The sequence below is a fragment of the Agrilus planipennis genome, unplaced genomic scaffold (assembly GCF_000699045.2).
Source record: "Agrilus planipennis isolate EAB-ADULT unplaced genomic scaffold, Apla_2.0 scaffold351, whole genome shotgun sequence".
Lineage (NCBI taxonomy): Eukaryota > Metazoa > Arthropoda > Insecta > Coleoptera > Buprestidae > Agrilus > Agrilus planipennis.
In genome coordinates, this window is record NW_020439251.1 from 102,016 (window position 1) to 129,209 (window position 27,194).

Genomic DNA, 27,194 nt, shown 5'->3' on the forward strand with positions numbered 1-27,194 from the left:
ATAATAAGTCATCTGCAATTTCGACTGGGTTCTCGTCTATACGTGATAAGAAATCAGCATTTGTGTTGTTTTTTCCTTTGCGATAAATTATGTTATAGTCATGTTCCTCTAATTTCAGTCTCCATCTTATTAATTTTGAATTTGGTTCTTTTAGATTGAATAACCACTGAAGAGGCTTGTGGTCGGTAATTATGTTAAACTTTTGTCCATAAATGTAAGGTCTAAATAATTTTGTGGCCCAAATGATTGCAAGGCATTCTTTCTCGATAGTTGAATAATTTATTTCTGTTTTGCTTAATGTTCGACTTATATACATGATTGGTTTGTCTTGTCCGATAGGACCTTGAGAAAGTACTGCTCCTAAGCCAAAATTTGAAGCGTCGCAAGTCACATTGAACGGTTTGTTAAAGTCTGGATAAATTAATATTGGGGGGTTACTAATAATTTTCTTAATAGTGTTAAAGGCATTAATGAATTCGGGTGTGTGTTCGATCTTTGAGTTCTTTTTTAAACATGAAGTTAAAGGTTTAGTAATAGCTGCATAATTCTTTATGAATCTCCTATAGTATCCTGACAATCCGATGAATGACTTAATCTGTTTAATAGTTGTAGGTAATTGAACTTTCTTAATTTTTTCCACTAATTTCGGGTTTGGCTTGATACCGTCGGTCGTTATAAGATGTCCTAAGTATTCAATTTCGCGTAAGCAGAATTCTGATTTCTCTAGCTGTATTTTAAAGTTATGTTGTCTAAGTCTGTCAAAAACTGTTTGTATGTTCTTTACATGTTCCTGAAAACTATTTCCTAAAATAATTATGTCATCGAGGTAAACGAGACAAATTTTGTTAATTAATCCTTGTAATACGCTGTTCATTACCCTAGCGAAACAAGCAGGTGCGTTTCTAAGTCCGAATGGCATTCTTAGAAAGTGCCAATGTCCGCGTTCTGTTGAAAATGCTGTTTTTGCCCTATCTGCTGGTTCTATCTCGATCTGATGATAGCCGCTTTTCAAGTCTAATTTAGAAAAATAACTGGAATTGCCTAAAAGATCTAAAATGTTCGCAATATTTGGTATAGGGTATTTGTCCTCTATAGTTTTTTCGTTCAACTTCCTAAAGTCTACTACCATACGCCAGTTGACCTTTCCGTTCTTATCTGGTTTTTTGGGTACTAAAAATATTGGTGAATTATATGGGGATTCACTCTCCGTGATGATGTTCTGTCTTTTTAATTCTTCAACCTGTCTATCTATCTCGTTGCGTTGCACTTGTGGAAATCTATAAGGTTTTACGTAAACTGGAATTTCTGAATTTAAAGGTATTTTGTGCCTAACTGTATTGGTGAATGTTAATACGTCATTTTCTTTATAAAAGATATCCTTATATTCTTCACATAAGTTTCTAACTACTCCATTTTCGTTTTGTGGTAAATGAGATAAATCTAAAGGAAGTGTACTTGTCGCGTTTTTACATGGTTTAGCTGTAAACATACTACAAACGTCTAGTTCGCTTTGGTTTATATGTCGTGCTTTAATCTTTGTCTTTGTTGGGGTTTTTGTTTTTGATATGCCAAAAATTGGAACTTCGCAGTGATAATTATCTGCGGTTGTTAATGTTTCTGGGATTATTACGCCATTTACTTCTTGTTGAGGTACTAATATCGGTCCTTTTCTTATTGGTACTGAAAATTTCTTTTTCTCTAATTTTGTTGCAATTTGAGTGTCATAACGCGTTAAAGGATGAATAACATTATTTAATACTATTGACCCTATCTCGTAGTCTATTTTCGCATTCATAATTTCCAAATTATCTGATCCTAAAAGGATATCAAAGTCCTTATGAAATTGAACTAAGAGAAATTTTAAATTTTGCTCTTCCTGGAATAAATCTACATTAAGACATTCGTTGTGTGTCGTTTCCGTCATTATAGTTCTAAGTAAAAAGTATTCTTTATAAATATAGTCCTGAAAATAATTATAAGCTACCTTAGGATTAATTAATGAATTTGTAAATTTTGCTCTTCCTGGAATAGATCTACGTTAAGACATTCGTTATGTGTTGTTTCCGTCATTATAGTTCTAAGTAAAAAGTATTCTTTATAAATATAGTCCTGAAAATAATTATAAGCTACCTTAGGATTAATTAGTGAATTTGTAGCGCCAGTGTCTACAAGAATTTTTAAATGAGTGTTTTCTCCTATCTGTAACATTATGCATGGTAACGTGCTAAAACTATTGAAATTTGTTAAAAAGCTATTATTTAATTGTTGTCCGAGGCAGGTGGTTGAAAATTTACGACATCTACATGATCTTGGTTTAATTGTTCATTATTACAACCTACTGAATTAATTTCTTCCGTATTATTACAATTATAGTAGTCCTCTGGGAAATATTCGGGGTTGGTTTCCTCGCAATAATTCTGATTTTCATAGTAATTTTCGTCCTCACAATAATTTTGATTTTCGTAATCTACTGGTTCAACTTCCGTGCAATTTATGCGCGGTTGACGCCAATTTTTAAAAGCTGTACGTTGAAATGTGCTTGATCTTAAACTATTATCTGGTGGTAAATTTTGGGTGTTTCTTGTAATTGGAGCATTGTTTACTCTACTCGTGTTTTGGTTTAATTGTCTAAAATTATTCTGATTTTGAGATGTACTTCTTGATGTGTAATTATTTTGTGTGTTTGGGTTATAGTTTCTTTGTTGGAATGATTGCATTCTTGGTTGATTTGTGAAATTATTTCGCGATGTATTTTGTGCTACATTCCCACGATTTACAAATGAATTATTTTGGGAAGTTCGGGTGAAGTTTTGGTTTTGGAATTGGTTGTTAATCGGTTGGTTAATGTGAACCTTTGGGGAAATATTAGTCTTTTGCTTTTCGGGAGGATGTTTTGTGATGAAATTTAGAACTGTATTAGTTGCCGCTGAAAGCGTTGCGTGTTCCCTAACGTCCATTATAGTTTGTAACATTGCTGGGCTGTTATTATATAACACCTCTAAAGCTGTTTGTTCATTGATTTCCTTATGAATTTGTTTTTGTTCTCGAGTTAAAGCTGAATCTGACTGTGTTTTAATGTCTAATCTTGTCTGTACTGACCTAATTCTTTCTATGAATTCTACCAAATTTTCATCTTGTTTAATTTTTAGCATTTTAAATTGATGTGATAAGATCTTACGATCAGTAAAATCGCCAAATTTATGTCTAAGAGCTTCCTTGAGTAATATCCAAGTGTTAATATCTGGTCTACAAGTTACAAAATCGCTAGCTTCTCCTGTTAATTTGTTACAAATCAAACAATATACATACTCGTTTAGTGTTACATCTGCAGTATTACCATATTTTTGGTAAAAGCTATCTACCCTAAGAATGAAAGTCTCTAAATTACTACTCTTTCCCTCAAATTTAGGTAAAATCTCACCATAATTTCTAGCTGCACTAATTAATGACTCTGTATTTTGGTTCGGCATAATTGTTTCGTTTGTGTTAAATACGTCGCTTATTCTAATTGAGTTAATAGACTGATTTAAATCCTCTAAATCTAAGATTTCTACAGACATGTAAAATTGCTAAATCTAACTTATATTAATTACGTTGGTTTCTTCTTAATATTTCGATGCACTTTACACTTTTTGAAAGATAAACAAAATTGATCACTTACTTTGAAGTTGCGTTGTTTGCAGGGGGTTGAGGTAGTTACTTCTCAGAGCTGCGATGAGTTGGAAGACTTCCTGCGGTTCCTGATCCCTTTTGGTGTGTTTTGCAGGGGGTTGAGGTGGTTGCTTCTCAGAGCTTCTATGAGTTGGAAGACCTCCTTCGGTTCCTGGTCCCTTTGTGTGTTTTTGCAGGGGGTTGAGGTGGTTGCTTCTCAGAGCCTCGATGGGTTGGAAGACCTCCTTCGGTTCCTGGTCCCTTTGATTTTGGTCGGTCGGAAGACCCTTGTTGGTTCGTTGATCTTCTCGTTTTTCGGGGTGCTAGTGATTTTGGGATTTCTTCCACGCGCACACGAACGCAAATGCAACACCGAAAAAGTCTTTGAAAATCCGCAAGACTGCGCCAGTTAATGTTTTCTGCCGCCGAATTTACTTTTTAAAAACGCTTTTTATTTTTAAGATTGAAATTCGACTGGCTAAGAAAAACATGAGCTGCTGCCCCGTTGAAAGAAAACAATAATACACTATGTGCGTTAATTATAATTCAATCAAGATGTTAACAGGTTAACAGTGGAACAACAACTGATTTTAATTAATCACAATTATTAACATTACATTTCTTATTCAATATCTTAGTAAGCTAATTAATATCAGAACAATGCAATTCCCTGAAAAGATTACTATTCTTACATGCGTTGCATGCTGACGTTGCGTCTTATAATTGTTACTAAGTATTTTAGATATCATAACTAGACCGAACACCTATGTATTCCTGGATTATTGTTTATAAAAGCAGTTGGCCTCGGATTCGCATCTAGAAAGGCTTTTACAGATGCCTGTAAGTCGTTTAACTCAATACAATAAAATTATGTGCAAACTACAAACAATTGTAAATTAACACATACGTGAAATTTACATTTATTATTGTTGAAGACAAAGTCACGATAGGGGTTGCAAAAGTTTCATGTTGGGAAAACTCAAACGATGTTTCGCTTTCCCACACTGGGTTTTTGAAGGCTACAATAACATGGATTGCAGTACATTATATTTTTTTCAGATGTACTTATCTACTTTCTTACAATTAATTTTGTGTACCCCAATATAATTGTACTGTATAATTACATCCAAAAACGCAGATGCGGGTAGTAATACGATGTAGTCTAATCCAGTTTATTGTAGCCTTGAAAAAGTTCCGTATAAGAAGACGAAACGTCGCTTAAATTTTTAGAAGAATACATTTTTACAACTATTATTGTAGCTTTACTTCCAACAATTAAATGTAAGAGGGGAAGAAATAGTAAGTATGTTTATTTTTACTTGTGCTTCTTCTGTAATGTATGAAATAGGTAATAAAACCTTTAAATTTACATTTCATTCTCTGTTGACAAATCCTCCCTTGTGCATACCTGCGTAAGTGGCTTAAATAATAATGTTAATAATTAATCAAATGATGATGCCTTTCATGAAAAATTTACAATTTAATAATGTTTAAACTGGATATTTTATTTTCCTTTTCGAATTTGATTAAGTGTGAGGAGATTTTATTTGGCTCAATTTCTTTCGTAGTTGTTTTACTCTTTGCATTTGTTCCTTGTCCTTTACATTCCGCGAGAAATTAAAGCGCATTCACTATCCTGGTGGGAACCGTGTGAGCTAGTCAAGTTATGACACATACAATTTGCAAATTGACCATGTAGAGTGACGAGATTGCCACGCCATAGTGCCATTAGTAACTGCCTGTGGGATTAGAAGCCCAAAAAATTATTGCTCCATAGTCCATACAGTCCATTTGAGTATATTCTTCGTAATCCATGTGTTACCTGGCAAGCGGGTAAATTTTATCTCCTCTACGGTACACAAACATTAGGTCCTTCAGGCCGGATAGGGTTTTGCGATTTAATTTGATAAATTTGTTGTTTTGATTAGAAAATTAGTTTGCGTTCATAGTGTCTTAGATTGCAGTTTGATTGCGTTTAGTAGAATATTTAATTACATACGTATTTGGTGCGTATGTAAAGCAGCTTCGTGTGCTTGAAAACTAAAGTATTTCTTTATCATAGCATCACTTAGCTTTTTCTGCGAACACAGTCCATATTGGGGACGGTCGACGGTACGGGCTGGGAACTCGGTCTTTTGAAACTAATATAAACCGGTCTCTTGTTATACGTTACATGCTAAATACGACAGCTCTTTTCAAGGATACTATTTTACCATAATTATAGCTATTTATTTGAAAGAGCAAAATCGATACCGAAGAAAAAAGAAAATTTTCAAAAATATATGGTTGACCACTTTGGCTGCAATTACATCAATATTACTATTCGTTTGTTGGGTTTATTGTTGTTTCCCAGGATGTTTCAAATTCTGTAGACCAAATCCGATTTGTCATCCAGGTCATTGTTTACGAATTGTCAACTACAACACTACAGCTAGAGAAGAACCTGTGGTCCGGTATCAGACATCATCAACTTCTAACCCAATAAGCTATATAAGGGAGGTTTCACCCCGAAATTCACCGGTCATTACATCTAGAAGACAGTACAAGACTCCGACATCCTTGGAAAATTAATTACAAGAATAACTTTCTATCTCAAAGGGGAGGTGTTACATGCTAAATACAACTACTCTTTTAAAGGACAATATTTTCTCATACTTATAGCTAGATATCTTTTTATTTAGAAATGCTTAGTAGACAAATTATCAATATTGTATTCTTTTATGAAAACATAAATCATTATAGCTTCAGACTAGGCTTGATAATTATTATTTTGTACTTCTAAAATAAAGAACTTTTTAAAAACTCTTTTGTTGGAACTTTTATCGTATCATATACAACAGAGAAAACGATTTTATTTACAAAACAATGTATTGCTCGTCTCCAAGGTGTGCGAGATTTACTACAGGAAGCATGCACCACAACTGCAAATGTAAAGGTTGCTTTTGGACCAGCTTATGACGCAACAAAAAATATTCATAATTCTTTTGAAAACAATAACCGACAAACGTTATTTGACTGCCCTCGAGGAAGCAGCAGCATCCATAGGTCAGAACTGAAAGAGACTAGAATAGATCATGCATTTATCATCATCGGCTTATCACCTGCGAAAATAGATCATAACGCTCGGAAATCCAAAAATTCAAGAGCCTGGTACTAAGACTGTACAGCCACTCAGCACATGACTATTGAAAAACAGTGGTTAACTAATTACATCAAATTTGACGAACCAACAAAATTTCTTATGGGTAATGCTACAGAACTTGAAGGGGTAGGGGTAGGGAAATGTCGAAGTGGAAGCGTGTGATGGGAAGAATTCAAATAAGTGGTTTTGGAAGATGTATTACTCTTACCCAAGCTAACTTTTAATTTGTTTTCAATCAGTTAAATGTTGGACAAAGGATAAAAGCAAAGTGCTGATGCAAGTCAATCTCTTTTTAAAACTGTCGAGACAGAAAAAATTCTAGCAATTTCTGAAAATAAAAAGAAATTGTATACCATGCTGCTTCGTCGGGAAAAGTCTGGCAAATATATGGTAGCTACTTCCATCAAAACATGGCATGAAAAACTGGATGAAAATGGTTGAAAATCAGTTTGGTCGGAAAGTTAGGATCCTTCGGTCAGACAACGGAAAAGAAATAATCAACACCGATGTAAAGAAACTTTTGGAAGATATTGGGGTATTTCACAGTAAGTCAAACGCCTATACAACTCAACAAAATGGCAGAATCGAAAGAGAAATGCGCACCGTTGTTGAATTAGCACGATCAGTTCTCCATGCAAATAATCTTAATGAAAACCTGTGGGCTGAAGTAGTAAATTATGCTGTATTTAAAATTAACCAAACTGGAACTAGTTCCGAGAAAGGAAAGTGTGCAGCTGAATTGGGTTCGGTCATCGTGTAAAGATAAACAGTCTATGAAGTTTTGGTTGCAAGTGTTATTTCTTTCTTCAAGATCACTGGCGGTGCAAAATATAAGAAAAGACTCATCAAAAAAGGGAATGCTTGTTGTTTATGATCTAGACTCGCCAAGTTTCAGAATTTATATGCAGCAAGAAAGTAATCAGCTCTGGAAATATCTTTAATGAAAATTATGAAACTGGAAATACATCCACTAAAATGGAGCTCAACATTGACAGAAAAGAACAGAAATAAATGAGTTTATTAACGTTGATGCCTCAGAGAATTTTGACTCATCATCGGATAACGCAGAAGAAAGAAAAGTTTCGATCAGAATTTTGCGCGATCGTCGAAACTTGAAAGTACCATCAAGATATGCAGACTACGTGATGGATCTAGATGAAAGCGCAAATGTAGCCATGATCGGAGAAGTGCTAAACATCCCTGTTTCATCTGCCTTGAAAGACGAAAAGTGGCTCAAAGCCATGCAGGAAGAGCATGAATTTGAGTTTTGCAGCCTCCACCCACATGCATTTAATGACCTTTGATGTCAAAACAAAATTTCTTCACGGAGACCTCAAAGATGACATTTATACGAGGGTGGATTGATAAGTTTCCGGCCTAACCAAGAGATGACGCCACTAGGCCTACCTTGAGGTGACATTCTATAGTACCATCCTTGGATAGCTTGTAGCTATAGTTTCAGCCCGATCTCCTTGCTAGTGTAGGTTTGACAGCACGCTGAACAAGACGCCTCTGTGGTTTTCGTAAAAATGGAAAAGCAGGAAAATCGTGCTGTCATCAAATACTTTTATTTGAAGGGGTTAACGCCGAAGGAAATTAAAAAAGAGATGGACTCAACACTGGGGACATCCTCCCCGTCATATTCAACCGTTAAGCAGTGGGTTTCCGAGTTTAAAAAGGGTCGTGTGAGCACCTCTGATGGGCCTCGCTCAGGACGCCCCGTTGAGGTCACAACTCCAGATATGATCGAAAAAATTCATCAAATAGTGCTGGGAGACCGCAGATTGAAAGTGCGTGAGATAGCTGAGACCTGTAAGATGTCATATGAACGTGTGCAACATATTTTGCACCAACATTTGCATATGGAAAAGCTCTGTGCAAGATGGGTGCCGCGTTTGCTAACAGTCGACCAAAAATTGATTCGAAAAAACATTTCTACCGCAAATTTGTCATTGTATAAGCGTAATCCAAGCGAATTTTTGCGTCGATTCGTAACCGTTGACGAAACGTGGGTCCACCACTACACTCCTGAAACCAAAGAACAGTCTAAACAGTGGATTGGACCAGGGGAACCAACTCCAAAGAAGGCAAAAACAATTTTTTCGGCGAACAAGGTTATGGCTACTGTTTTTTGGGATGCAAGAGGTATTATATACATTGATTACCTTGCAAAGGGTAATACTATCACTGGTCAATACTACGCAGACTTATTGCAACGTTTGAGCCACGAGGTGAAAATTAAACGACCTCATCTGGCGAAGAAAAAAATCTTGTTTCATCACGATAACGCACCAGCGCACACGTCAATCGTTGCGACGGCTAAAATCAACGATCTAAAGTTTGAATTGATGCCGCACCCTCCTTACTCTCCAGACCTAGCCCCGAGTGACTATTTTCTGTTCCCTAATCTCAAAAAATGGCTTGGCGGTAAGAGATTTGCGGACAATGAAGAAGTAATCGAAGCTGTAAATGGTTATTTTGAGGAGCTTGACGAATCAGTCTATAGAGATGGCATTAATAGACTGGAACACCGCTATGAGAAATGTATCAGCCTTGGAGGAGATTATGTTGAGAAATAAAAAAAAAAAATTTTTAAAAACCTTGTTTTTCTTGGTCAGGCCGGAAACTTATCAATCCACCCTCGTATGTTTCAACCAGAAGGTTTTAAGGACAGTACCTAGTCACATATCTGCAAACTCAGTAAGTGTCTTTATGGACTCAAACAAGCACCGAAAAATTGGAATGAGAAACTCTGAGCCTTTTTAAAGGTTGTGGGATTCAACAAAACAGATGTGATCCCTGTGTTTACTATAAACAGAAAAAGACAATCGTTCTCGCATTATTTCTTGACGATGGGCTTGTTGATGGTGAAGATTAAGAAGAAATGATAAAAGTTATGGATAAGCTGAACAAGAAATTCGAAGTCACGATTGACAATAAAGTACGAAATAAACTTTCTTATGGACCTAAAAATAAATCATAAAGGAATTTTTATAAACCAACCAAAATATATCCAAAACATCTTGTAGCGTTTTGGATTCGATTCTTTGAATCCGACACCCACTCCAATTGAACGTGGAATCATGACAGAAGAAGAAAACTTTGTGAATGACAAGCCATTATCTGTATCTATTCCCTAAAGAGAAGTTGTCGGAAGTTTGTTATTTCTGGCAACAATCTCACTACTCCGTATTAGCTTCACTATAAACTGCCTAAGCAGATTTTGCAGTTAACCCATGGAAGGTCACTGGATAATGAAAAAACGGGCCTTTACTTATCTTAAGGGAACTGCAAACTGCGGGATCCATTTTTGCGGACATAAAAACTTAGTAGCTTACACAGATTCGGATTACGGGGGAGACAAGTCAACTGGTCGCTCAACAAGTGGCATCCTTATAATGCGTAGTCGACCAATCGTTTGGTACGCTCAAAAACATCGACCGCAGAAGCGAAATATCAAGCAGCAGTGTCCTCAATTGAAGTCATCTGCTGGATTCGTCGCATCAGTAGAGAACTAGACATCATGAATTCAGACAAACAAACTACTTTGTATCTTGACAATCAATCTGCTATTCATATGCTCAGAAACACCCATGAAGGAAAGATTACGAAGGGTAAAAAGAACATTGATCTCCCAAGAAACTTCATTAAAGAGTGTTTCGGTGTTGCTGTTTCAAAATAAACACATCAACACCTTGAGCTATGTTTTACAAACGCTAAAATACTTGTCTTGGTCTTTCATGAATTGGTACAGTTAATATATATATATATATAGAGGGGTAGGTACGCCCTTCGACAAACAGAGATAGTAACGCCCATTCGGTTCTGAAAATATTAAATTTGAATTAGAAGATGCCGACACAGTGGGTGCTTGCTAAAGTTTTTGAAAGTAATTTTTGCGAACCATCCCTATTTGTTGATGTCCATTTCAAAGAGATTCCCAGACGTGCCTATGAATAAATCTCTTCAAAGTGATAATAAAAATTTGTACAAACTAACAACTACCGTAAACTAATATNAACCATCCCTGTTTGTTGATGTCCAGTTCAAAGAAATTCCCAGACGTGCCTATGAATAAATCCCTTCAAAGTGATAATAAAAATTTGTGCAAACTAACAACTATCGTAAACTAATATAAATATAAAATTTAACTTAAAGCACGTCTTCTTAATATTACAAAAATATATACAATGACTATACACAATGACTATATACAATTAACAAAGACCGAACAATTGTACCAAACACCAAATAATCTGAAAGTAATAACAAAAGCATTTATTCCTTTTAATCAATCTCTTCTAAGTGATAATAAAAATTGTACAAACTAACAACTATCGTAAACTAATATAAATATAAAATTTAACTTAAAGCACGTCTTCTTAATATTACAAAAATATATACAATGACTATACACAATGACTATATACAATTAACAAGGACCGAACAAAGAGCACATTGGAAGGAGAATTGAACTGCAGCACGTTGGATGTTCTGATCAGCGGTTGACATTCTTACCAAGACATTGCCTCGTAAGACATTTGACAGCGTGCGCTCAAAAATAATGAAGGAGGAGTGTAAAAATTTCATTATTTTTGTCTTAACCAGACAGGATAGTCTGTTACTTTAGGGTTACTTTTTTAGATATGGGTTGGCTAGTTTGTAAGAGAGTAGGGAGGGAAGTGTAGAGCCAATTCAGTCTCAGTTTCCGCTTTATCCTTTGCTTGTTTGCTGTGTGGATTATGCATCGTGTCTGTGTATTGAACAAATGGTATGTTTGAGTCTTTGTCGGTTTTTCTTCTTTTGATGCACAGTTATGTTTAGTAAATTAGTTTGTAATGCCTGATGTATTTTATTTCAGGCACTTATAAATAAACTAAATTAGCTAAACTAGCGTTTGAGTTTTATTTTATTTATTTGAAACAGTGTTGACTGTTAATTAATCTCACCTACCTTTCCCGGTGGCTTGAAGCAATATAGATTTGTTTAACACTCTCATTCATAAAAACGCGTCACTGTTACCCACAGAGAAATATCAATATTAAATTTCACCTTTGAAGGGGGAACCCTTGAACAATGTCAAGCATCTCCCGCTTTTGGCGGACAATTATGAAGCTGCATACCAAATGCTCGTGGATAGATACCAAAATGAACAAGTTTCGATCTCATTTTATTAACAGTCATTGGCCAATGCTGGAAAGACTGATTCCTCATTTGTTAAACCTATTTTCAGAAAACATTTTAGCTCTTAGTCAGTATGAGTACCTTGATTTTTGAAACTTCACTCTGGTTAGTTGGCTCGTACAAAAGTTACAGTTGCAGCGTTTTCAACTGGAATTCCTAAATTTGAAACTTTACAAAAAGTTTTGATCGACTATTGTAGAGCATTAGAGGCAACGAATTTAGCTATTGGTCTAAAGCAATATAGAAAGTTAGACGTTCAATTTGCCAGAAATATTCCCTGAACTCATCATAGATGATTGTCATAGAACTAATGTACCATGCATGCCCTATTTGCCCAAATTTTCTGAATCTTGTCGGCCAAACGCACCATCCGAACGTATTTGGAGCTAGCTTCTGATTTATCGTTGGAAGTTTTCCTGGCAGCTTTGCGCTATTTCCTAGCGCGACTGAGTCCTTGTTGTAGCTTGTTCGGTGATTGGGGCACTAACTTTTTTTGGTGTTAATATGACCTTAGTGCGCCTCTTTGATGATGTTTGTAAAAGAAGTTGGAATGATCTTTCAACTCTCTTTCTGATCCCCATTTTGAGGACTTGTGGGAGGCCAGCATAAAGTCCATTAAGTCTCATTTGGTCATTAAGTCTCTCTGGGATAGAATTAGTTCCAGGCTCATTAGTCCTAATAAAAAATGGAAACTTACCGCCACTTCGTTGGCCATTGGGCCGTACCACTCAATTACTTCTTGACCGTGATGGGATAGTACTAGTCGTGGAAGTAAAAGTAATCAGTGGTAAGATCACTAATTAAGCTCTTTTTACTCCCTAGTCAGTGATACTTATTACTTGTATCACTAATAAATAATATTAAAGATAAATTCCGTTTACCATATTAGACTAGTCTAGCAATCAACTGGCGTCAATTAATTGTCATATCTTTAGTAGTTTTTGAATAAATTGATATTTCATTTCCACCTGCACTGAAACGATTTCTCTTTTTTTTTTAAACAAAACTAATGGATGCACAATTATTGGTAAAGTTTAAATCAGAGGAGTATTTATATCGAGTGTCAGATTTACACGACTCAATATTGCTCAACATAGGTAGCGCATTTCCAGTATGCGGCATTGCTGGTGTTATAGGTACATGAGCGAGTGCGATGAGACTGAGCGGCATGACTTTTTTCTCCGTAAGATCATCATTTTTAAATTCTTTTCGTCATAACTGTGTTAAATGTGTGATGAGTTTTCCACCTAAACTTCCTCGTTTCTTCGTTATACATCTAGGAGGATTTAAAATACTGTAATGTTCGTGGATTTAACAAATTAAATTTTAAGAAGAAAACTATTTAAACTAATTACTATTAAANTAAAGTTCGTGGGTTTAACAAATTAACTTTTAAGAAGAAAACTAGTTGTTTACACTAATTATTATTATTGAACTTAAAAACACTATTAAATTATTACTAAACTTCGGTAATTATTCTATTTATGTACACTACTGTTACTATTCACTGTTCTATTTATTTAACTTCTATCACTGTCAATTTATTTCTTAATTCCCTTCTGCAACGGTCAATTTATTTCTACTCTACTTCGGCGATCGTCTCTTCCTTTTTATACTCCCTTGCCTCCTTTCGGTAACGTTCTCCAGCCGTCCAGACAAGTCTCGTTTTCTTTGAACGGTTTAATTGCTTTCTCGGAACTCAACAGTTTTTGTTTAAAATGAACCTCTCTATCGGTTCCTGTTGTTTATTTGACCATAACAACTTTTACCCCTGAGAAAGGGTAGCACTCACGCCCCAGAGGTAAGCGCATTTCGACACTATGCAATTTTTTATCATACACTATTTTCTACCTATCGTTAAATATTGAAGTCAATCGTGCTACAATTTTTTTGTTCTTTAATAACTTTATTTGTTAACGTGCTTGTAACATGCGCTTTACAAGTTGCTCGAGCTTCCACTCCTTGGACCACGAAATGGGTGTTTTAATGGGTCCCTCCTTAAGTTGGTGATTAATCTTCGTAACCAATCAATTTAAAATCTCCAGTAACCGACATCATGTCCTAGCCAATCATTTCACATCTAACGATTCAATGCCGTCACGGTCTAAAGAACGTTCCAAAAAAGCTCCACGATGTTGGCATCACTCTTTGAGCAAAATGTTGATTCATCAACATCATAAGATAGTCACTCCTAAGATCGGTTGGACACGCACCTCCACTCTTTCCTATTCTGAGCTAATCTTCCTTTCCTCTCTACCTTTTCTCTTGCGTATGTCCCTCACATACTTGACGTTTTGATGGGCGAGTCTCTCATGCCAAATTTTGACCGACTGGACAATCAAACTTGTCTCTTCTTCTCTCCTGAGCATCATTTTGTAAAGATTTCATTTCCGTTTTGTCATTGCCACAATTTCCTTGCCATCTTGATTGTAAAACGTTGACTCGTTTCCGTTTGCCTTCTGTACATATCCCTTGTCCAGCATCTGACTTACTGAGAATAAATTAAAGTTGAAATTTGGCACGTAAATCACATCCTTCAGTACCACAGGATACCACTTTTGACCATCAAATGCCTCCATCCCGATGTTCCCGACTGCAACACCATCTAGCCTGGTTGAGTCTCCAATCACAGTTGGAATTGGCTCGTCCAACTCGACCAGTTGAACAAACCACTCTCGATGAGACGTCATGTGTTGACTGGCTCCACAGTCCTGATACCTGTTGCCCTGTCCTTCGAAATGTCATTGTCCACCGTTGAGAGTGCCGTGGTCAAAAAAGCCTTCCTGTCTGCTGTTAGACGACTGTCCCTGTTTCTCACGTCAGGCCATGAGAGCGTTATTGGTGCTGCCATCTGTGTTTGTCGTCGTTTCTCTAAGTCGCTCGTCCTGGAGTCTCAATCGTTCCATGAGAGTCTCCACGGTCTTTGTTGCTCCGGTCACATTGTCCCAGGCTGTTCTGAAATGTGCCAGTCTTGACGGTAGCACACTCGTGATCCTCGTCATGATCCAGCTTTCCTTCATAGGATCATTTTCAGTTGACACTTCTTGAGCAAGATCCAAAATCTCCATACAGTTTTCAATTGCAATCTTGTTTTTATCGTATTCATAGGTAAAGAATTTGATTCGGGAAGTTTCTAAAGTTATATCAGTCTTTGTAGCCATATAAACTAACTAATTTATCTATCATGTCTTTGGCAGTTTTGCAATCTGACTGTTTACATTTAAACCTATCAACGTTTGAGCTTCGACATCTTTCTTTATCCAAGCTGAAACGGTATCCTCTGACGCAGCACTTGCTGGTCTGGGCTTTGCACCTGTTACAATGTCGTACAAGCCCTTATTCTTAAGTGCTAGGTTTAATTTAAATCGCCATGAAATGAAATTGACATTTCCTTGATTATCTTCACTTAACATTTCCAATTGAAACTTTACAGTATCCATTTTGAATCTTTCGTGGCGATTTTCTGACTTAAAGTGACTTGCGTGTACGTTGCTCAACGTTGCCTTGCTGTGCCCTACGGTTCTGACACTCTGGACTGTTTTTCTCTACTTTCGGTTGCTTTCCTGTCCCGACTTCCAAGGAAACCCTTTTACAGCTTTTCTGGGCCCATAACCTGTTGTTATTTAGTGGATTTGGGTTTCTTGGTTGTAAATAAACTGAGTCCAAAGTTAACAGTTTTATTGAATTTTATTTTGGAGTTTCCAAAGGTATCTGTCAATGTACAAGAAAACAGCATGTAGCGACAACTTTTGAGTGCGAAATTACAGTTTGAATTTATACAAAATTAACATACCTTTTGAATATTCTGACAATACTTGTATGAATTAACAAAACTCTCGCAAGACAATCAACCGATTGTTGCGCAATACATTTGATTAATTGAGATTACAATTCGAAGAACGTTTCCTTCTCGTCATTCAATTTCGCTTTTTTTCGCTGTCAAACAAAATATCATATTTACATACTTACCAATTTTGACTCTATATAAAACAAAGTAAGCGTGGGATAAGCATAGGGTCAAGATTGTGTTAGGTCATGTCAGCTGTCAATTGATCAATTCTCAACAGTCTGCTTTCTTAAGTTCCTGGGAATGTTGAACTTTCTTTAAAATCTAATGCTGACAACATACTCAAGTTTTGCTTGTATGCGTCTTCTTTTGTTACACATCAATTGGTGTAATTTTATTCCTTTTTCTTTAATAGTGTCCGCTGCAATTCCCACCTGACATCTCTTTTCTACAATGTCTGTCGTTTTATTGCAGACTATGCCAATTTGACACGTCTCAACTGTAGATACAGCCGCTATTGTTGTATTCTAATTTTGCTAACAATTCCCTTGCATGTAAAATGCGGTAGTAATAATAATAATGAGAGAGTGACAACCATGTGTTTCACCTTCATCAATTTACTTAAGGCACACGTGAAATAAATTACTTCCCTTCCTAGTTTGACATTATCTTGAGTATTGTTCCGGGAAGTTTTGCTTTAATTCATCAAGGAAACAAACTTTACTAAACAAAGATATTACGTTGAAACTTCTGTCTAGTTTTGTAGAATTACTCGTGAGAGTTTTCAAGAATGATTGGGACACTAAACTGGTTTGTCATATTCTCNAAATAGGCGAGATAGGTTGGTAGGACACCTTCTCAGGCATGAAGGTCTAGTCAGAGACATATTAGAGGCAGAAACAGGAGTTAGGAGGGGTAGAGGTAGGCCTAGATTAGATTACTGTTCGCAAATAGTTAAGGATGTGGGCTGTTCTAGTTTTAGGGAAATGCGAAGTTTAGCTCAGGATAAGAAAGAGTGGAGGTACGTGTCCAACCAGTCTAAGGACTGATGACCTTATGATGATGATGATAAAACAAGGTAAGTGTGGAGTAAGGATAGGGTCAAGATTGAGTTAGGTCATGTCAGCTGTCAATTGATCCATTCTCAACATTATCCACTACAAACATCCTCAAATTAATTAGAAAAAAATTTTTGTTGTTGTCACACCCCCGCCAGGGATCGATTCGCGGCAGGGGTTTGAACCATTATTAGTAACTGACAATGTCATAGGGTTTCATATATTTAAGAGCCTTTTCTCTATTATAGGGTGTTAAGTCCAGAAGGGTTTTCGTGAAAGTTATTTTAATGTTTTATCTATGTAATATTTCATGTAATGTTTGAAATATAGAGTATTGGAAAACGTCGTTAATTTTGTTGTCAAAATGAATTCCTACTTGGAAAGGTACTTTGAAGGGTGTGTTTTTTAATTGATGTTTTAGCCAAAATAGAGTTTGTTCGTCTTCTAAAGTAATATTAATCCTGAATGTAGCGTTTGGTATAGTTTTTGTGGTAACTTTACGTTTTCCTAATTTAAATGTGAATCGTAAAGGGAAAACCTGAAGGGGTTTCTCTTCTGATAATTTCATTGTGGGTACAGGATATTCTTGGTTGGAGTAGACGGTAATTAAATCGTCGTTGTCATTGTTCGGTTCATTGCCGTTAATTGGTTCCACAAAATCGGCTAATTGGGTTAATATTTCATCATCTTGTTCGAGGGATAGAAAGTCTAGGTCTTGGTCTGAACAAGGGTTAGCGAATTGTGGCTCTATGTCGAACTCGTCGTCTTCTTCAAGGGCATTTATTTCCATGCGTGAAAGTACGTCTGCTACGTGATTTTCTTTACCTCTTATTTGTTTAATTTCAAAATTATATTCCTAATGATTAACTTTCCAGCGGGCTAATCAACTATTAGGTTCTTTGAGGTTTTGCAACCAAACTAGGGACATGTGATCTGTAAAAAGGGTCAATTTTCTACCGTATGTAAGGCCTAAAATGTTTACAATATTCTACTACAGCTAATAATTATTTTTCTATAGTCCTGTAATTTCTTTCAGCAGTATTAAGGGTGCGAAAATAAAATGTGATGGGTTATATAAAGGATATAACTGAACCTATCGCTTTATCACTAGCGTCGGTGGTAATAGAAAAATGTTTATTAAAGATAAGCTAAAACAGGGGCGTTTGTAATTATTTTTTTTAATTTTGTTAATTCTAAATACGAGGGTTCTTTAATATTAATTGAAGTATTTTTCTTCAAACATCTCGTAAGGGAAATTTTGGAATAATTTTTTATAAATTTTCGGTAATAGCCACTCAAGCCCAAAAACTATTGAAGTTCTCTTACAGTTTTTGGGACCGGAAATTTATTAATGGAATTAATTTTGTCAGGGTTGGTTTTAATTCCTTCAATGGTGATTGTATGTCCTAAAAATGTAACTTCTGTTCGCAGAAATTCTNTAGTAAAAGCCTGGAAAATAAATTGGAAGAAAATAGTAAAAGCCTGGAAAATAAATTGGAAGAAAATAGTAAAAGCCTGGAAAATAAATTGGAAGAAAATAGTAAAAGCCTGGAAAATAAATTGGAAGAAAATAGTAAAAGCCTGGAAAATAAATTGGAAGAAAATAGTAAAAGCCTGGAAAATAAATTGGAAGAAAATAGTAAAAGCCTGGAAAATAAATTGGAAGAAAATAGTAAAAGCCTGGAAAATAAATTGGAAGAAAATAGTAAAAGCCTGGAAAATAAATTGGAAGAAAATAGTAAAAGCCTGGAAAATAAATTGGAAGAAAATAGTAAAAGCCTGGAAAATAAATTGGAAGAAAATAGTAAAAGCCTGGAAAATAAATTGGAAGAAAATAGTAAAAGCCTGGAAAATAAATTGGAAGAAAATAGTAAAAGCCTGGAAAATAAATTGGAAGAAAATAGTAAAAGCCTGGAAAATAAATTGGAAGAAAATAGTAAAAGCCTGGAAAATAAATTGGAAGAAAATAGTAAAAGCCTGGAAAATAAATTGGAAGAAAATAGTAAAAGCCTGGAAAATAAATTGGAAGAAAATAGTAAAAGCCTGGAAAATAAATTGGAAGAAAATAGTAAAAGCCTGGAAAATAAATTGGAAGAAAATAGTAAAAGCCTGGAAAATAAATTGGAAGAAAATAGTAAAAGCCTGGAAAATAAATTGGAAGAAAATAGTAAAAGCCTGGAAAATAAATTGGAAGAAAATAGTAAAAGCCTGGAAAATAAATTGGAAGAAAATAGTAAAAGCCTGGAAAATAAATTGGAAGAAAATAGTAAAAGCCTGGAAAATAAATTGGAAGAAAATAGTAAAAGCCTGGAAAATAAATTGGAAGAAAATAGTAAAAGCCTGGAAAATAAATTGGAAGAAAATAGTAAAAGCCTGGAAAATAAATTGGAAGAAAATAGTAAAAGCCTGGAAAATAAATTGGAAGAAAATAGTAAAAGCCTGGAAAATAAATTGGAAGAAAATAGTAAAAGCCTGGAAAATAAATTGGAAGAAAATAGTAAAAGCCTGGAAAATAAATTGGAAGAAAATAGTAAAAGCCTGGAAAATAAATTGGAAGAAAATAGTAAAAGCCTGGAAAATAAATTGGAAGAAAATAGTAAAAGCCTGGAAAATAAATTGGAAGAAAATAGTAAAAGCCTGGAAAATAAATTGGAAGAAAATAGTAAAAGCCTGGAAAATAAATTGGAAGAAAATAGTAAAAGCCTGGAAAATAAATTGGAAGAAAATAGTAAAAGCCTGGAAAATAAATTGGAAGAAAATAGTAAAAGCCTGGAAAATAAATTGGAAGAAAATAGTAAAAGCCTGGAAAATAAATTGGAAGAAAATAGTAAAAGCCTGGAAAATAAATTGGAAGAAAATAGTAAAAGCCTGGAAAATAAATTGGAAGAAAATAGTAAAAGCCTGGAAAATAAATTGGAAGAAAATAGTAAAAGCCTGGAAAATAAATTGGAAGAAAATAGTAAAAGCCTGGAAAATAAATTGGAAGAAAATAGTAAAAGCCTGGAAAATAAATTGGAAGAAAATAGTAAAAGCCTGGAAAATAAATTGGAAGAAAATAGTAAAAGCCTGGAAAATAAATTGGAAGAAAATAGTAAAAGCCTGGAAAATAAATTGGAAGAAAATAGTAAAAGCCTGGAAAATAAATTGGAAGAAAATAGTAAAAGCCTGGAAAATAAATTGGAAGAAAATAGTAAAAGCCTGGAAAATAAATTGGAAGAAAATAGTAAAAGCCTGGAAAATAAATTGGAAGAAAATAGTAAAAGCCTGGAAAATAAATTGGAAGAAAATAGTAAAAGCCTGGAAAATAAATTGGAAGAAAATAGTAAAAGCCTGGAAAATAAATTGGAAGAAAATAGTAAAAGCCTGGAAAATAAATTGGAAGAAAATAGTAAAAGCCTGGAAAATAAATTGGAAGAAAATAGTAAAAGCCTGGAAAATAAATTGGAAGAAAATAGTAAAAGCCTGGAAAATAAATTGGAAGAAAATAGTAAAAGCCTGGAAAATAAATTGGAAGAAAATAGTAAAAGCCTGGAAAATAAATTGGAAGAAAATAGTAAAAGCCTGGAAAATAAATTGGAAGAAAATAGTAAAAGCCTGGAAAATAAATTGGAAGAAAATAGTAAAAGCCTGGAAAATAAATTGGAAGAAAATAGTAAAAGCCTGGAAAATAAATTGGAAGAAAATAGTAAAAGCCTGGAAAATAAATTGGAAGAAAATAGTAAAAGCCTGGAAAATAAATTGGAAGAAAATAGTAAAAGCCTGGAAAATAAATTGGAAGAAAATAGTAAAAGCCTGGAAAATAAATTGGAAGAAAATAGTAAAAGCCTGGAAAATAAATTGGAAGAAAATAGTAAAAGCCTGGAAAATAAATTGGAAGAAAATAGTAAAAGCCTGGAAAATAAATTGGAAGAAAATAGTAAAAGCCTGGAAAATAAATTGGAAGAAAATAGTAAAAGCCTGGAAAATAAATTGGAAGAAAATAGTAAAAGCCTGGAAAATAAATTGGAAGAAAATAGTAAAAGTCTGGAAAATAAATTGGAAGAAAATAGTAAAAGCCTGGAAAATAAATTGGAAGAAAATAGTAAAAGTTTGAAACGTGAATTGCAAGAAAATAATGAAAGTTTGCAACGTGAACTGAAGGAAAACAGTAAATGTTTGGAAAATAAATTGGAAGAAAACAGTAAAAGTTTGGAGAATAAATGGGAAGAAAAATTTAAGAAGAATATTCAAGAAACAGAAGAGAAGATAAAAGTGCTAGAAGAATTAATTTATAATGGATAGACAAAACCAATCGTAGGGGATGTTGGTGCATACAGTACACTCAACGAAACCAGCCAAATCAGACAAGGAAGCGGTATAGAGTCGAGAACACGAGTAAAACCACCAACGTTTGACGGAAAGTCCTCATAGACCACATACCACAAGCAATTCGAGGCGGCTGCTAAGGCGAATAACTAGGCGTCTGAAGAAAAAGCCACTGTGTTGACCGTTGCGCTTCGTGGAGATGCATGTGACATTTTGAACACTCTCTCCCCGGAAGAGTTGGCGGATTACGAACAGTTGGTAGAACGGTTGGAGTTTTGCTACGGCGAGGCTCATTTAACAGCGGTGTATCACATCCAAATGAAAACCCGTAAACAGAAACCAACGGAATCCCTACAAGAATTCGAGGCCGATATTGCGAGACTGTCCCGACTGGTCTATCCTAATACTCCAGAAGAATTGATGAAAAAGTTGGCAGTGGAGGCATTTACTGATGGACTTCGGGACAGTGACACCCAACAACGAATACGCCTTGACCGACCTAAGACGCTAGCTGGTGCATTGGCTCGTGCATTGGAGTAAGAAACTGTTAAACAGGCCTATAGCAGGCAGGGAAGGGTTCGGCTACTGCGTGAAGAAACGGATTCGTCAGAATTTCTAGAAGAAACCGTCTGCCGAATCATCTCCAAGTTCGATAAAGAAACACGAAGGCTAAGATGTTGGAATTGCGGCGAACTAGCTCACAAATGGAGGCAGTGTAGGAAAAGTACTCCTTCCCCAAGTACTCGACGTCAACAGCAGGAAAACTAGATAGGGTCGACGTAACGGGGCAAACGTTGACCCACGGACAAAAAGACTCCGAATTTATGGCATCTACGAAGACTTGGAAGCGCCAGAATGACAGTCTACTCCTAGGTGGAAAAATAAATGGCCGAAGATGCGTGTTTATAGTAGCATAGTAAAATCCGGCTTAATTGAGGGTTCTAACCAGGTCGTGTCAACTAAGTGGGTTCTGGGTACGGCTACCGGAGAAAAAGCGGTTGTTCATGGCGAAGCTAACGCGTCACTTGAAATAGGTAAGACTGTCTTTGACCATCGAGTGCTTGTGACAGATATTGAAGATGTCGTAATTCTTGGGCTGGACGTTTTACAAAAATACGATTTTGACATGAATTTAAGAAGACGCGTTCTGAGACTGAATGGCGAAGAATAACCCGTTTTTGTGTGGATTACCGCCAGCTCAACAACGTAACTAAGAAAGATAGTTATCCACTACCACGGATTGATGACACCCTAGCATAAACGAAGCGAAAACAAATGGAATACTTGGTGAACAGCAATGGAAACAACGATAAAAGCGTACTTTGTAACTGTTTGCACGGTAGTGAACTTTGTTTCAAAGCACAAGAATTAGCTATTGAATACAAGCGGGAAATCACACGTTATATTAATATTTCCGAATTTTCAGTCACGGCAGTAAGAAGTTATTATGAAGTCAAACGAAAGCGTTGCCGCGAATGAAGATTGTGTCAGACCGAAACAGTAAACAGTTATATGTTCTTGCAAACTTTGTAGCTGAAAATAAACAACAATAACATTGGTAGGGAAGTGCGCTTTGAATGACAGCGGTTCGAAGAGCACCTATATTCTTAAGAAAACTCCTGCGGAAATGGAGCTTGTGTGAAAACATATCGGAAACTTCATCGTTTCGTAATTTGGTGAGCAAAATCAGAGTTATTGTGACGTCATGATGGGTAACTTAAAATATTCTATGGAAGTTTTCGATCAACGAAAAAAATGTGGGGACATTTCAACAATGTTTGTGGTTTGTTGGCTCGACGAACTGGGACAACTGAATATCGAAATAAAGGACAAAAAATCAGATTCGATTTAAGAGGGTGGGAGCATCCAACCTAACGCTAAAGAAAAAACCTCGGCGTCGGTTCTTATCTTGATTTCGTAGAAGTCATTGGGGAGGGAGAACCCATCATTAATGAAAGACCCTTCCACTGGCACAGCAGATATTTGCTCAGATTGGTTATACCTGCCCATTTCTTTATTTCCGATCAAGTAAATATAGAAATTGCACCAACAATTAAAAGTACTTTTGTAAAGGAAACGCTCTCAGATGAAGTAGTGAAATTCTAAGTAAATGATATACTCAAAAAAGAGAGAATAACCAACTGTCCATAAGAAGTATGTTACGCAATAATGAATACCTAACAATTTCCAAGTAAATTTCACTTGCAATGCTAATCAATGGAGAAAACCCCACTTAACAACTCTTATAAACTTATGAATGAGTCGAACATATACCCTTTTATGTTACAAAAATTAAAAATCTTCATTTTATACACAAAAACAAAAAATATTTGCTAAAGTTTAATTTTATGCGGAATATGCAAATTTTAATACCGTTTATCATATTATTTTCCTGTAAATGGATATTGGGGTGATATTCCTATTTGAAAAAAAAGATGTGTTTTTTACATACAATCCCAACTCTAATAATAACATTTGCTCAAATAAAATGAAATGACAATTCGAGAATAGAGATCCATTTAAATGTAAAAATTGAAAATTGAATTACAAGTGTAGCATATATTATGTAGCTAAAGAAGGCAACGAAAATTATTAGGCCAACTGAATATAGTACCTATACTATATGACCAGTAAAGAGTGTAACAGATTTAAATTTTCCAATTTAATTCGTTTGAATATAATCTATTTTGATTGTGTTATTTATTGAGTTTGGGAATTATGACAATCATTTTTAACTGACATTATTATAGTTGTCATTTTTAAAAATCAGTTCCTTTAGTTTTACAAATGATAAGTACAGTTGAGTTTGTCACGGAATCTAAATGTCCTGAAAGCAGTGTTCAAAATTCTCAGTCATTCTGTACGGACACAAAATGAAGTAAGTTGATTTAATCTAAATTTTCATCTACTTCTTCAGGTAAGCGCGACACTTTACTGCCAAAACATGTTGAACTTACAAATCAGTTTATTACAATACAAACTTGGTTCTTAAGATGCGCATGGCATGAAAAATATAATTTTATTTTAAAACTTTTAAATTTTGTCGAATTGTCTACTTCGTTGCAACTTTTAATTAATATTCTATTGGACGCTCAAGATAAAGCTGCAGTTTACGGCGAATGTTGGTATGAAACGTAACTATTTTATGACTATTTGTTTATAAAATTTTGTTTAGTATAACTACGGACTTTGTTTACGACAAAGTTATTGCCGATCATAACAGGTCTTTAGAAGAAAAGACACTCAACGAGGAAATACAGTCGGCTCTGCATTGGTTCGATGAATTAACAAGCAGTAAACAAATAAGCGTTTTATTAAGTGGGTACAAACATAAGCACGTTTGATATTTTTGCCCAAAACATAATTTCTGTTTTGCTATTTTAGCATTAGTAAGAATGTCCGGTGGAACAATGGCCCGGCGGCTTTATCAAGTTGTGGTTAATTTGCACAAAGACAAGCAATGTAAACGTTATGAGAAAAACTCACAACTGAATATTATAAAAGATTTATCAGACCCTCATAAATTAAGTATTGTAGTTAACAGCTCCGAAGTTCAACAGAATCGAAAAATTCTGAAAACTGATAGAAGGAAAGTATTCTACTCCGACAAGGTTGAATCTGAAGGTCAGGAAAATGATATTCATGATCCCGAGGATCCTCTCTATGTAGAAGTTGAAAAACGAAGAAAGGTTTGGAAGGAAATTATTGGTCGGTATAAAACTCAGTTAGACAAAAAGAAAGGTGCCGGTCAAAAGGCGATAAAGAAAAAGAAGGGTAAGAAGCAGCAAAAACAGTCGCAAAATAAGAAACCGAAAGACGAATTAGACACGGTATGATATTAAGATTTACTCAAAAACTGTAGGTATCACTAAGATTGAAACCAACTATTTCGTAGATTCAAATGCTTCCAGTATGGGTAGTTAAAAAAATATTTGGGTACTTGGATACCAAAACATTACGGAAAATAAGAACAGTAAACAAGTACTGGGATTATGTTATCGGAGAATTACTTAAAGAAAAAGCTTCGAGAAAGACATTGAATAAAGCTATAAGTAAAATGCAGGTTGCAGTTACAAAGTATTGAATATGCTTATATTTTTTATGTAGAAAGTTTACATTTAGGATGAAGAAAAATCTGTCGAAATTTATCCCAATCTCTTTGAAAGTCGTAGAGGTCTTTCACTATTTGACACAATCAAATTGAAAGCGTCAATTAGAGGAAGTACAAGAAAGAAGCTGATAATTCCAACAAAATTCTCAATTTTTGAAACGTCAGTTGTAACAACAACTGAAAAGGTAAGTAAATGTATAAATTTTTCACTGAAGCAAACGTTCGATTTCAAATTGTTCCGCTATATATATATCAAAGAGGTTTAAAGTAAAATAAAAATAAACATTTGGGTTAGTTTCACCAATGATTATTATTATTCATGACAATATTGCTTCGATGTGTGTCATCATTATCTTAAAGCAAAAGTCACCTAACACAATGAATGTCATCCCAATGAACTCAAGAAAATTATTTTTATCAGTAATGTAGCATTAATTACTGCAATCAAGGGTAATGATAAATCTCTTCTTAAGTTTAGAAATCAGACCAAATAGAACCAACTCGTAGTCTTTTACCAAAACGCTCAAGGCTTAGGAAAGAAGCTATTCCATCTGTCCACTAATATCCAGTCTTCTCATTTTACATCCGACATTAACGGATTTTCCGAACCTGGCTGGAATAGTCCTTGAATAGTGAGCTACGGCTTGATGGTTACAATGTCTTTAGGTTCGACAGATCTTCATTAAATACTGTTTAGGCTGGTCGAGGTGATGTGTTGTTTACCATTACAACCACCATTATAGTAATTGGAATTTTTAATGAATTCAATATTGTGCAAAGCTTTGTCAGATGCCCCATTTGCAATCTTAAATTTATTATTATTGGTTGTGTATACACACCTCATTCAAAAAAACACGAATACTACTGTAATCATCTTCATGATTTACAAGCTCTGACGGATAAGTGCTTATATCATAAGCTTTTGGTGATGGGTGATTTCAACCGATCCAATTTGAAGTGTTTAAACGATCTTCTTCATATCGAAAAGTCGCCCGTCCCTGGTAACACGGATATTAATTCCAAATGTATTTCCTTGTTTAAAGTGTCATCAATGTTACCTGGAGTACCTTGAAGATTATACTTTTCTGTCCTACATACTCTCTTATCTCTGCAAAGCTTTGCGATCCATTGATACCAACCGAAAATATAAATCATTGCGCAGGGTCATTTGCTTTTTATTTTACTTTTAATATTATGGACGATAAGAATTCTATTTTGTTATATTTCACTAAAGCTAAAAATGATATTATTTGAATTTTCTAAGTTATACTGGAGTTTTTATGAATCTCTTTCAGATATTAATCTTATTACTACTAAATTTTATGATAATCGAAATTCGGTTATTACTCGCTATATCCCATTAAGATGTAGCGTCCTTTCTTCTTATCCTCCATGGTACAATAAGGATCTGAAAGACGCATTAAGTAATAAAAGAGTAGCTGGAAAAGAACAAAACTAGTAAGCGCATATATTCAATTCAAAATGCCGAGGACTTTGGCATAGACTTTACCTGGAACACATTCAATCTTAATTACTTAGGAACATTGAATATTTTTGGTCATTCATTAAAAAGTGCAAAAAGTTATATGCTTTTTGTAGTAATGTATCTTATAAAAGAAGGCTTTCTACGACCAAAAAGCTTCTGATTTGATCGCCACATATTTTTCCACGGTTTATCCTAAACATAGCTTCTCTTTACCTTCTTTACATACCCTAATTAGAGATTGCGTTGACCCCAACTGTGGCTCAGATTATAGTCTTTATATTTTTTAGGTAGATGTGATGATTCGTTTATTTAAAAACTTCTAACCTTATTTAATAATCTAGTTGGGATATTTCGGGCATTCTGGTTGTAGTATTTCAAGGTTTATCTTCAACGTTTCTCTACTGACCACAATAGCAATAGCAGCCAAATCTCCTGAAGATGTCGTCCTCGGGTGGTGACTAAACACCGAG

The 27,194-nt window shown here is 35.0% G+C and overlaps 2 protein-coding genes across 4 annotated transcripts in view; one reads left to right on the plus strand and one right to left on the minus strand.

Moving 5' to 3' along the window:
- Positions 1-1,165: 1,165 nt before the first annotated feature.
- Positions 1,166-3,668, minus strand: LOC112905575 (GATA zinc finger domain-containing protein 4-like). The gene is made up of 2 exons (XM_025978252.1): positions 2,131-3,668; positions 1,166-1,984 (listed from the first exon to the last, which is right to left on the minus strand). Exon 1 carries the CDS (start codon positions 3,558-3,560, stop codon positions 2,259-2,261), a length of 1,302 nt encoding a protein of 433 aa, XP_025834037.1. The 5' UTR covers positions 3,561-3,668; the 3' UTR covers positions 1,166-1,984; positions 2,131-2,258.
- A 20,150-nt stretch (positions 3,669-23,818) lies between these two features.
- LOC108742049 overlaps positions 23,819-27,194 on the plus strand; it is a 41,074-nt gene continuing 37,698 nt past the window's right edge. For 2 of the 3 annotated variants that reach the window (XM_018477056.1, XM_018477058.1), the window contains exons 1-6: positions 23,819-23,987; positions 24,045-24,252; positions 24,303-24,445; positions 24,512-24,957; positions 25,023-25,190; positions 25,250-25,423. In XM_018477056.1, coding sequence (XP_018332558.1) covers positions 23,915-23,987; positions 24,045-24,252; positions 24,303-24,445; positions 24,512-24,957; positions 25,023-25,190; positions 25,250-25,423 — 1,212 coding nt within the window. In that variant the 5' untranslated portion in view covers positions 23,819-23,914. Of the gene's footprint in view, positions 24,006-24,044; positions 24,253-24,302; positions 24,446-24,511; positions 24,958-25,022; positions 25,191-25,249; positions 25,424-27,194 lie in introns of all 3 variants that reach the window. The other variant, XM_018477059.1, reaches the window with a different exon arrangement.